The sequence below is a fragment of the Eurytemora carolleeae genome, unplaced genomic scaffold (assembly GCF_000591075.1).
Source record: "Eurytemora carolleeae unplaced genomic scaffold, Eaff_2.0 scaffold184, whole genome shotgun sequence".
Classification (NCBI taxonomy): Eukaryota; Metazoa; Arthropoda; class Copepoda; order Calanoida; family Temoridae; genus Eurytemora; species Eurytemora carolleeae.
The window spans coordinates 338,169-350,879 of record NW_019397071.1 but is presented as its reverse complement, the minus strand read 5'-3'; the positions used below and the strand labels follow the sequence as shown (position 1 = coordinate 350,879).

Here is a 12,711-nt window from a genome sequence, read left to right as displayed (position 1 = left end):
GCAAACAAAAATTACAAAACAAAAAACTCAATGAACCATTATTTGTAGTTAAAAAGTTGTATAAATTGCCGCTGGTTTAGTTAAAAAAAAAAACATAATTATAAGACCAAAAGAAGTCCAAAAGAAAAACAATGTATAATTTATATTGTGTACAATATTACGTTAAACTGCAGATTTTTTGTTCAGAATTTAGTTTGATTAGAATACCTAAATTGACAGTTCTTATGTAAGTTTTTAAAATTGGTTCTTATTTGGGTAATAAAACTAGAATAAAATGTGAGAATATTTTCACATCTCGTCATACTTTCCAATCAATACACCAGATATAGATAAACAATTTCCAAAATTTTGTATCTATGTTAATTTTTATTTCTACAAAAATTTGAAGTTATGGAAAAGTTCTTTAGGGTCATCTATCGAGATATCATTAAAACCTTCCTAGTAATAATAGAATGTTTAAACCAAGTCTTTGCATAAAAATCAAAACAAAAGAAGACATTTTTGGAAATTTTTTTTTGTAAAAGAAATCAGCAAAACTTAAAAGAAGTACTTAATAGCCGGATCCAATTTAAAAAAGGAGACGAAAAAGTGGCATTGGAATCGCATAGTTACAACAAAAAGAGTAATTAATAGTTTTTAAGTTAGAAAAACGACGATATTTTCTATAGAATTAGAAGTGCCTGGCAAAATCAATGAATTGATTAAGCGACTATATAGTATTTACATATAAGCTACAAACGAACATTCAAAATTTTTTGTTATGAAAATTTCGAAGTTCTAACTGAAGGCGACATTTACATGGATCTTTAGTCTATCTATCTAGTCTACTTTCCAAGGGAAATCTTTTTATGCAATTATTTCCAAACCCAATCTGTCGTCGTTTCCTTAGTCTGCTCCACTTTAGTAGTTATTCACTTTTCTATCAACTTCGTACATGATTTCAGCAAGATTATTATTTTTTTTTTAATTATTTTAGTATTAGGTTAGGTTAGGACAATTTCTGGGCCGAACACCGCGGCTAGGACAGGCTAGGAGCCGGGCGATGCGGCCACATGACCAATGGTAACAATGTACAAAATTGATATGAGGGGGGGGGGTCAAAAAATCATTCTCTAGGAAATTACCCCGACCCATTTAACTGAATAAGTGATTTAATAAGTTAGAAATTAAAATGTTTTGCTTTGTAACGATATCAAATACACTGTGATGCTGTCTTTCTAACTATAGTTTTCTGGTTCTCACTGTAGCAGAGTATCTAATTTTGATGAAACGAACCTTACAATTTTAACCAAAAAATGTATATAAGAAATAAAAAATACCATTAAATATCAACTGTACACGAATGGATCGAAAAATTAACGATGATAATAGTTTGTAATATCTTATTGGGTTTTTATGGAATTAAATTTATTTCTTTTACGATCCGAGTCTTGCATCTTTCTGAATTTGTATGGACGCCACGTTTTTCGGTATGAGTCGATTTTAACCATTTTCTTCTGATAGACGCAACAGATAGAAGTAAGATTAGTAGCAATCACCATTGACAATTTTTCGCCGTAAGCCTATACCCCCCTTTAATTTTTCGCGAACACTTAAACATTTGCTTTACTTATTAACTCCTAAAAGCTTGCTTGCCTGATAAAAACACAAATATTACAAACAAATATATTGCCAAAAAAAAAATACAAAAAATGATATTTCAATATATTTAGAATTATTGAAGATCAGCTTTACTGGACCAAATAGTTGCATTTGTAATAAGACTTTTATATCGACATGAATAATGTTAACCTATGATACAGGGTGAAAAGTAAAATATTAAATCACTTTCCGCTTTACTTGGGAATTTTGCGCATTAGTTCCTTCTAAGAAGTGGAAAAATATTTGAAAAAAGATTAAGTACAAAAAACTTAAAACATTTGAGTTAAGGCTCACCCTGTAACAAATAAAATGGAATAAAATGCTTGTGTGACAGAAAAGACAAATATAATTGATACTAGAAACGAATATAATATATATATATTGATATATATATTAACCCTTATAAACTAATTCCACGTTGTTGCTAGGCAGGATATTACCGGATCCAGTTTTACATACAAACATTCATGCAGTACACACACAACCATGTGTACATAAAATAGGGAGAAAAGCTTGTACATGTAAATTGTGTACAGGTACATGGTGTACAAGTGAGAGGAGTAAAAGATTTAAAAGAGGATTCAAGGTTGGGTTAAATTTCTCCGGATACAAGTTCTTTCTGTACTCCGGGTTTGTGAATACACTGGTTACTTTCAAAGCAACGGAGATCAACGTGGCGTGAAGCGCCCCTGGCACGTGCTCGGGCAGGCTGGAGATACAGAGCGCGCCTGAAGCGCGGTCAGAGTGATCACGTGACACGTGGGTATACCTAGGGCAGGCTTGATCTCCGCGCTTAGTGTCAACCAATCATTCATGAAGGTCAACCGAGGTATACATAGCTCACAGATCAGCTCACAGTTCTAGCGGACTAATAAATTTTTTAACACAGAGCTATGTCAATGATATTTGAACATATTTACATCTTTAGAAATTTTCATGAACAGAAATTAATTGCAGTACACTTAACGTTGTACACTACTGATGCTGTAAAAAAGGTACATGATGAGATAAAAATTTTGTACTATAATGCTTAAACGCAATCCAGCGTATAAAAAGAAACATTTGTGTTGTACACTTACATTGTACAGCATCCTATGTACATCATAATTAAGCACAAACAATCAATTAATAACAATTAGGCAACTAACAACAGATTTGGCAAAGCAGTGAAATAACTATGCAAGTACCGTGTACAGTGTAGTGTACAATTGTACAGTACAGTACGAGGAGAATGCGAATTACATAGGTACTAGTAGAGAAGATGTGTTGGTGTAAAAATTGGTTTGCTTTCACAGTGATTACATTATTATGAGGGAGAACGGAGGGAAATAACAATGGAGCAGGATAAAGAGAATGGAGACATATCAGGTTTACTATTGATTTTAATTCTTCTTTAAACTGTTGACTCTTGCCTTTATCAGGGACAATCTATGTACCGTTTGTGATCAATACGGCGCTGTGTACAATGTACATGAAAGCCTTCTACTGGCTGAACCCCCTTGTTGCCACTGAAGGGGGAGGGGAAGTTCCAGGTACACTGTGCAATATACAACTCTAATCTTCTGAAATAAAAACAAGAATATTAACCTCTTTTTACTCATCTTTTTTAATGAACTTGGATAATTTTTAAACAGAAAAACGAGAGGCTGAAATAGTAAAATACTCAAGTAAATTAAGGAATTAAATGAAGAGAGACTGGTCAACGTTTATATCAATACCATGAAGACAACTTTTCAAAGTTTTGAATTCTAGCAAGCTTTTCCCAAATCACAATTTTGGGTCATTCTTTATTGAAGTCAATGTCATGGATTTTCTTTAAATTTTTCTCACAGCTAGCATATCATGAAAAAACATTAAATCCAAAATTTCAGACTCCTGAGACCTCTGGTTACTGAGCTATAACCTCATATAGTACCTGCCTCGAGGCAATTTCCGGCCTGACCTCACATGCTTTAATTGGTTGTTTATGTGTATCCATGCTGTTGGAAAGCTTAGTAGAAATCAAAAATTAAAATCGTAAGTCGTCTTCATTGTTTTGATATATACAACGACGACTGTACAGTGTACAGTGTACATAAAAATAGACGAAAAAAAGAGAAAATTAAATCACAATGAAAATGCAGACTTGAACATATAAAAATATTTAATATATTTAAATGTTACCTAAGTATTAGTGAATGTGTGGGGCCGATGAGCATTGATGTGCGTTTATGCAAAGTACATAACTTTCCTTGTATCCGCATGCACAGTAATGGCGCGCGCCATGGCAGCTGGCGCACGGTCTTCCGAGCCTCCAGATAGGTGGCTTCCTTCACCACTATCATGTTCCTTCTCAACCAGATGATATCTAAAATATGTTAAAATAAAGTCTAAAATAAAAATGAGAAATAGTAGGAGTTACAGCTTTTAAAAGGAGTATCGTTAATCTCGAACACTTGATATCGATATCCAATGTGGACACTTAAAAATTTGAGGATTAATGCTTGACCCCTCAATAAAAGTTATCCCTGAAGAGTATGACCAGTGACCACCGCAGGATATCTGAAAGGAATTTTAATTAATCCGTAGGTGTTCTGTCCTCTTCGGATCTAGCTTAGGTTCCGTAACATTTTAATTCCCTTAATCCGTCTCCTCAAAATATCCGGGTCCACGGATCCGGATCGACATGGCAAAATATCAAGAAAAACATCGGGAAAAAAACTTTTTTAATTTTTATTGATTAAAGAAACTTGCAAAATTAATATTCATGAGTTGGATCCGGATCCATTTTTGTACAGGACCACTCGCGAATCCGGATCAGATAAAATAAAAAATGGATTCTAATCTAAAATTTAAATATTTCTCTACCTGGCTCTGAATGCAACCAGATGTGCGTAGTACGCTGGAGCAGGGATGGAGACGGATCGCGTGCACCTCACGTATCTTAAAAAATCGATTTATAAAAAGGTTTCTAATTTTACTTATTTGATGAACTGAGATTAATATAAAGTGTATAAAAAGAAATATGACGCACTCTATAATGGGATTAGCCTATTTGATTTCCGTGCTCGTCTTTGCTACTTGCGGCCCAAGATTTTCGAATTTCATACAGAAATACAAACAACCTTTAAAGAGGGTAATATTATATTTAGATTTTCAACACGTTGTTTAGATTTTTCCCTTTTTCTCAACACTTTAACCTTAAATATTACCCTTTAAATCTCACATTTTTCACCGTTTAGCGATGAAATCCCCTTAAAAAATGCGCCGACATTTCTACAGCACTGGGGTAAAATTGTCTTCAAAATAGAATTTATAGAAATAATAGAATATAATACTGATATGTAAACTTACGTGTGGCAGAGTTGGTATGTGAGCTGCTGGAGTTCATCAGCCTCGAACCTATTATCATCCCAGAGGACGTGGTAGTGGCTAGGTCGGGAGGTTCCCTGGATACCTGAAAAACAATCAATCAATTAATCAAATCCACATATTGTGATTAGGGCAGGAGTCCATATAGTTCCATTTCTGATCCCAAATGGGTTAGGGGTTGAAAGTACATTTAGGTGCATGAAAATGCACTTTCTGTGTCATTTTTGAACTTTGGCAAGTTTTTGTGTACGTGCAGATGGGTGTTAAGTATGTTAGTTAACATAAGAGATAAATTATGGTATATAAAACAATTATACATCATACATTCTGCAGTATGGAATGTTTTCTAAACTTTAAATCATACTTACAATTGGTATACAAATCAACTTGGCTAATTTCTTCCCCTAATATCGATCAATCAACTTTGGGATCGTATTAGATGGAATTTTATCGACCCCTGGTAAGGGGGGGGGGGCGGAGCATCTAAAACCATGTTTTGAAAAAAAAACTTTTGAAAGTTAAACTATGTTTTCAATTATTTAATATAATATGAGAAAAGTGAAGCTTTATAGGAGAAAAATTACAAATAATGAAAATATAAACAAAACATGTATCTATCAATTTTGTACATGGATTTCACATGTAACACTCACCCGGACCAAATATAACGCCCGGTCTGGATGTAACGCTACACCTGGTCTATATCTTACGCTACACCGGTTGTAGAAATTTCCAGTTCATGAAATGACCGCTAGGTGTCTCTGCAAGCCTGACAGTATCTACTCTGGATCAAATATTTCAAAATCTTTAGGAATTCTAAAACTTTTCATTAAAGTACCTTTTACCTTTATACTTAATATTTGTTCTGAAAACAAAATTGTTTATTTTCCATTTATCGCTCCGACCAGTTTGGCATAGTTTCTATATTAATTAAAAGAGGAGACGCTTTGTCATTACGACTCGTGTATTAATGAGGTGCGCCTAATGTTAATAGCTTTAATGTTCAGGTTGATCACCAAATCATTAGTTTTTTTAGGCTTAGAGAATAGTTCCTAGGCTAATAACACAGAATTACTTACTTGAGAAACAGGTAGACGTCAATTACACGTTCCTCCTCCCAGATTGAATCAATTATTGACCTCTTGGACCAAGATGTGAATTCGGGTCGGGATTTATACATGTGAAAATTCAAGTTTTCATAATATTCAATATATGCTGATGTGTTTAAAAATACATGAACGTCCTTTCCTTTATAAATCCATAATTATTTATCTATGTATTATCTAAAAGAAATACGTAATACAAAATTCAATGTGAAACTTTTCTAGACTATGCTCATCAGGGGCGTACGAGGGGGCTGAGCCCCTCGCCCCCCCCCCCCTGAGGCAATGGAATCTACATTCTACATTGCATTGCACTCACCCAAAACTAAAAGATTAAGAAAAGAATTGAAATATATTCTGATTCACAACAATACCCTTCAAAGCTTTGTCTGATCAAGTATTACATTAAACATCCATGTTTCCCATTTTGAAAACTGATTATTTTCATTTGTGATTTTATGCAAAAGTGACTTGCGCATTTCTTGCTTCAGAAACGATAGAGAAATGAAAATTCCCCCGACAGAAAAATATACACCCCTGTAGAATTATCATGGGATTTTATTCACACTTTGTTTGATTCACCCTGTGATCAATCAATTATTTGATTCTAAGCTCAATCTTCGATCAAACATATAAATAAAGGAAACATTAAGCTTTTCAAAAAAAAAACTAAGAATCAATCAAACAAATCGATTTTTACCTTGATGTGAGCAGAGATAGAAATCGAATTCCGTAGGATGCGTGATACCAATATCAACTGTAGTTCCAGCAGGTATATTTCCACTCTTACCTTTACAACACAAAAACAGCGTTAGTTTTTACTTCTTAAGTTGATATTGAAGTTAACACTTTGCTATAATAAAAAATAAATTTTAAACCTGTTTCTATTAATTGTATTTCTTTGTAGGACGTAAATAGAATATTTAGTTATTAAGTTCCACATAAAATATGTCTTCCCAATTATAATTTCTGTAGGCTCTTTATATCTCCTGATTTTTTCTAAATTTTTTTTGTACTTACGAAACAAATAATCTTTCTTCTAAATTCTCAACTTTTTAAAATTCTTGAATTTTAATGCATTTTTACTGATTTTGATATTATAAGCTTACCGCTTTGTTCCTTCTTATCTGAGCAGAATAGTCTTGTATGATGTCTCTTCTGAACCACGATAAATGTGATTCCAGGTTTATAATCAGGCTCCAACTAAAAAAAAGTCATTAACACAATGTATTTCACAATGATATATTATTCTAATTACCATCCTATCAGGATTCCCCACCAACTTAAGTGTAAAAAATAAAGTAACTTGTTTTTTCCTTCGATCGGGTTTTTAATTCAATTAAAATATTCATCTTTTTTAATCAATGATATTCAAAAAAGTCTATTTTTATATTGACAAACAAAACTAGATTAGAGCTGCAAAATCAATTTTTATCAATTTCTATTTTTTTTAATTGAATAAAGAAATTGAGTCTTTGTCACAACCTCTGATTTGTTACCCGTTGTCGTAGACCTTTGTCCTTTCAAACTAAAAATACTGTTAGATAAGATAGTCTAAGTTTAAATAAACAAAAGTTAACACCATCAAGTTGTAAAGATATAGGGATTAGAAAATTTGAGTTAGATGTTTCTACCTTTATACATGCTTCTCTGATAGCTGTGAGCTCGTGCTGGAGAACATGCATAAACTGTCCTTCACTTACTCCGTCCCTAAATAGATCAAATTCTCTTTTTATCATTTTTTTATCTAAGTTTTTAAGTTTGTCTCAGTTTCTCTTAGTTTCTCACTTTTTTCCATTTTCTCTCAATAAGTCTCAATTTGTCTCAATTTAAAGTTACTTTACAGTATAACTGTACACTAACCTGCTTCTAAATTAACCCCACCTAATCAGTTGATAGCTACCACTGGGAAGGTTAGGGCACAAAAAGCAGTGATCTGCTCTAAGTAGCCTGGCCTATATTTGGACAGGGAGCACTATGCAAATTAAACATGACGTCACCACACCTCAAAAAGAAAGAAAGAAAATAGCTCGCCAGAATCAAGAAAACTAGAAAACTAAAAAAATAATCCTGAGAGGTGGGTAACCATTGCCCTAAGATGTCGTTTTTATTTTACTCTACTGGCTGCGATACTTGGTCGACTATGAAGACTGGATTACTGTCGAAAATGCCACATCCTGGAGCAACAAAGGCAACAACTCCCCATTTTTTAATGCGGTGCAACTCCAATGGAGAAAAACCTTAAATTCCGTAGACTGGGAAACAATATAAAATCGGAGGAAAGTAGGCATTTTCTATGCTATGGGAGTCCCTTGACACCATTCCTGACCTATCCAAACTTCCAACTCCTACACCTCAATCAACCCTATCTATTTGTCACATATAGCATTTGGTATTGAATTGAATAATGTTGTCGGCTCCATTTTTAAGACCACTAGGCGTAACCAGGATTTAGAAATGGAACTCAAAAAAATTGCAGAACCTACAAATAAGAAACAAGAAAAAAGGAACTTGAACATTAAAATGGTAGGAACTCCAATAAGGTCTACAGTATCAATTGTCAATTTTCCCGTTGGCGAAAAAAGAAATCTTAGGGAGATAAGGAGAAAGGGCGGGGAGACATCCCCTCCCCCCTCCATTTTACCTCCCAAAAAATATATTAAGTGTGAGTTAAAGCTTAGTCAGCAATGCATTAACCTTCAATCAGCTTATCAAGTCAGGCATTCTTGAGTTAGACAACAAAGAAAACTGGAAACTAATACATTGGAGCAGTGTGTCCCTATAAATACTGGTTTTGAGAAATTATAATCTTCTTTCAGAATTATCAGAATCAGGGAAAGTCAACAGAAGGAAAAGAAAAAAGGAAGGAGAGAAACAATGACAAGAAGAAAAAACAAATCAGAATTTGTCTGCAACTGTCTCCAATTTATAAGATAAAAAATTAACAAATAATAAATTGTTAAAAAAGACCCCACCTTACCCGAGGAAATATGATAACTTCCAAGATAAGTTCCTCTTATTTTCTACCCAAAAAATCATTCCCCAATTCATTGATAAAAACCATAAAAGGACCTCTTCTACACGTTAATATTTCTAATATTATAGAGATTCTTTTTGAAAGGGGGGGGGGGGTTCATCAAATAAATATAAACCCTTGTCTGTGCGGTTAAAGGTGTGCAACTAACCTGTACATAATTATCCTATGTGGTTTGTATCCCCCGGTAGATTTGTAGAACATGGTTAGATGTTCCTTCACCATAGCGCACAGTTCGTGGATTATCTCCTGACGGTGCTGCTGAACGCGCACTGTTGCCGCGTATCTTAACATAATAAAAAATGAAGAAATTTTTTTTTAAATCATTATCATTAAAAACTAAATCTAAATTTCACAATCTTGATAATTGGGCGGGAAACGGTGGGTTTGACATTAATGGAAAAAAGATGTTATACAAAGCCTTAAAATTCAAGTAGTTGGGTACAGGACGGGGGGGGGGTACTTTTTATATCTTTTTTTAACTTAATTGAAGTATACAAAAAAATCATATATTTTCCTCACTACAGTAAAATTCAATCCATACATATGGAAGAGGAGGTGGTGATTTTTCAAGAAAATAAACACCCCTGAAATACCGACCTTGAAGGATGAGCGTCCTGGCTTCCAACTACAGCAGCTATACTGGGTTTCTTGTTATCCCCTGCAGGTGGATGGGTTACATCAGCTCCAAGGAAGATCACTGGCTCATTGAACACCTTCATAATATCATCATAATTTCTTCAGGTTTATCAGAAATAAAAAATGGGTTTAAAATAATACATCATCAAATGTTTGGGATTTTTGAGCAGGATGAAAATGGATTTGTTTATTTTAGAAAGTTCGTATTTTATCATGAGTTGATATTTCAGTAAAAAGATTTTTTTTATAACTTTTAAATCATGAACAATCCCATAAAAAAATATTATTACCTTTGGTCGGATTGACGGCAGAAGAATTGAATTGACTCCTCCTAGTTTCACATTAATCTTTAGACAAAGATTTGATAAGGTCTGTGGAGATGTTTTGTTGACATTCTTAGCCTGCACGCACTGCGTGGCCACACCGAGCACGGTGTCTCCAACTCGCTTGACCTCAGCGTAGACCGGTGTCTTGCCCGGGAGTACCACAACGACCAGCTGGAGTCTTGGGAACTGTGTTTTCAAGTACCGGAACATTGGTTCAACCTGATCAGGTCCGTTTGCGTATTTACAAAAGCATGGTTGACCGATTATCGGCATTCCTGCGTCATTACTAATCTTCTGCAGCTGCTGGGTGAAATTACGCAAAGCATCTTCTTTCACTGTTCTTGAGGGTGCGAAGCATGCAATTGCCCATTCTCTGATTTCTACTCCGGCAAAGAACTGTTTCCCTCTCATGTCCCAAACTCCAGAGGCGGGAAGCGCCTGTTGTCGTGTTCTGCCTCCATACTGGAGTTTCGGAGGATTGAGGACACGTCCTCTCACCTCCATCAGGTTGTGTGATATGTTCAACCCGAACTCCTTGACATATGGGTCGTTGTTGAAGTCAGCTTTCCTCACCAAGTTGTTGATCTCTCTCTCCCTGTCCGGGGCAGACCTGGCCGTCGCTTTGATCATCGTCGAGGTTTGCATATCTGTTAATTTCTTGATACAGCGCTGTCCCTGTACTATAATACACACCTCCAGGGGTAGGTAGGTATGCTTGTGCTCCTGGCCTACCTGGAGACAGGGGAGATGAGGATATCTCAGTTTCATCTTGTATTTATCTAAGAAGTATTTAGCCACTGTACACTCAACAGTTTGCCCGTTTTCAAGTTGAAGCGGGAAACTTTGCATTTGAGCTGGACGTCTGGTCACGTTACAAACTCGATATTTCCGCCGCATTGCGCCACAGTGAGTAATCTCAATCTTAAGTCCCTTGATTTCCTTGGTGAATTTGACCCTCTGAGAGTCGGTCAAGGGTTTACGCTGCTCGTTCACATCCCTGATATCCAGCACCTCGCACATAAACTCAATCACGGGCTGGGACTTGTAGAAGGCGGTGGCGGACACATCAATATTGAGCATCATCTTCCACTGTGACGGGCGGACAGACTGATGGAATCCAAACCAAACCTCTCGTCCGCCGCCCAGGGGATGATAATATCCATCTGGGGCAGAGAAAAATGAGCGGCCAACCGGCGTATATCTCATAGAAGGCAGATGACGCATAACAACGTCTAAGGCTTGAATGGCATCGTATGGTATATCTCTCCTTCGTCCTTCCAAAGCCTCCTCAAGTGAGTATAAATCCACCTGTGCAGTCCACTTCATCGCGACCCTAAACACCCGATCCTTGCCCTCACCCGGCAGTGTTACCTCAAATTCGATCTGTTCGTTGCCGATGGCCACCAAGGCGTCTCTTGTGTACATATTATTTCGTCCGTCAAATACTGGTTTCATGTTTCCAAACACTTTGCTGTATTTTTGTACCATGGTTTCAATAATATCTCTGTTAACTTTCCTTGGACATTTGTCGGGTTGAATGTTTATATTATAATGATGTATATATCCTCGTGGCATCGATATCTAAACAACAAAACATTGATATTTATTTTATGAGAAGTAGGGTAAATATTTTTGTAAGTACAAGAAACTGGGCTCAGACCGACCTAGTATAAGATTTTCGGACCCCCTCCCCTATAAATTTTGTACATGACCTAGATTTCAACTATAATTGAAACAAAATTTTTATTTTATTTACTTATTTCAGGGTTAAGTTAGAACAATTTCTGGGCCGAGCGTCGCGACTAGAACAGGATAGCTTACTTAATAGAAAATTACCTGAAAGTGATTTGCTCTAAGTTGGATGGATCTTCCCTCCCGGCCGAGGTTTGGCCGCCGAGGACATGTGAAGTGAGGTTGATCCATTGATTGGGTCGGACTACCAGAATCCACCGGTGAAAGGACACCGGTCGAGCTGGTCAGGGTCGTCTGAGGTGATAATATTGTCCCTATAGGGGGCAATCCCCCTCCCAGGGTTGTCAGGGGGTTAGGAACCAGGGTCTGACCTAAGGGTGGGCCAGTGCTTGGGCCAAGGGGTAGAGGAACCCCAATAGTTCCTGGACCAACTGATGGTTGTTGAACCGGAGGACCAACGGGCCCTGGACCGGGAACAAGGGGTTGTCCATGACCCACTGGATACATTCTGACTAGGGTTCAAACACGCGATTGTTCATGAGAAAATAATCTGAAATTTTAAAAATATCATGTCTAAAAATTACTTACATCTAGTTAAAGTATAGATCATCTATCAAAATATGAAATGATGCGTATCAACTAAATATTGCTGCGTAAATGTGAAGTGCGCGTCTAAATAAACATTTAAATTATTCAATTCACATATAAGAATCTCTATTAATCCTGCGTTTAATCAACTCAGAAGAAATTCAACTTTTACACAATTTTCAAATAAATGAGAGATCACAATTCTTCTGGCGTAAATATTGGATTTGTTTATATTTACATTCACACGTAGCGTAGCTGAGCTGAGTTCGTTAACACTAAACAAACATGGCGGCCATTGCTTTGTGATTGTGTTGCTTGAAACTTGTTTTTAGTACTC

At 35.9% G+C, this 12,711-nt stretch overlaps 1 protein-coding gene across 2 annotated transcripts; it reads right to left on the bottom strand.

Moving 5' to 3' along the window:
* Positions 1-1,651: 1,651 nt before the first annotated feature.
* On the bottom strand, positions 1,652-12,336 carry LOC111711586 (protein argonaute-2). 2 transcript variants are annotated; one of them, XR_002767287.1, is made up of 12 exons: positions 11,931-12,336; positions 10,059-11,675; positions 9,730-9,845; positions 9,281-9,415; positions 7,730-7,805; positions 7,205-7,298; positions 6,796-6,885; positions 4,975-5,077; positions 4,489-4,563; positions 3,805-3,988; positions 1,936-3,203; positions 1,652-1,791 (listed from the first exon to the last, which is right to left on the bottom strand). XR_002767287.1 is itself a non-coding variant. In XM_023485971.1 (11 exons), the coding sequence occupies exons 1-10, from the start codon at positions 12,291-12,293 to the stop codon at positions 3,850-3,852; spliced, it is 2,808 nt and encodes a 935-aa protein (XP_023341739.1). In that variant the 5' UTR covers positions 12,294-12,336; the 3' UTR covers positions 1,652-3,203; positions 3,805-3,849. The 2 variants fall into 2 exon arrangements, 1 of the variants encoding a protein (XP_023341739.1); XM_023485971.1 differs by having other exon boundaries at positions 1,652-3,203.
* Positions 12,337-12,711: the final 375 nt, after the last annotated feature.

What these genes read in the sequence shown, in the direction of transcription:
- LOC111711586 (XM_023485971.1), bottom strand. Translation starts at nt 12,293, where the DNA reads ATGTATCCAGTGGGTCATGGACAACCCCTTGTTCCCGGTCCAGGGCCC. An exon ending in TTAGAGCAAATCACTTTCAG is followed by an intron (nt 11,676 to 11,930) that starts GTAATTTTCTAT and finishes TTTGTTGTTTAG; the next exon opens with ATATCGATGCCACGAGGATA. An exon ending in CAGGACGCTCATCCTTCAAG is followed by an intron (nt 9,416 to 9,729) that starts GTCGGTATTTCA and finishes TATTATGTTAAG; the next exon opens with ATACGCGGCAACAGTGCGCG.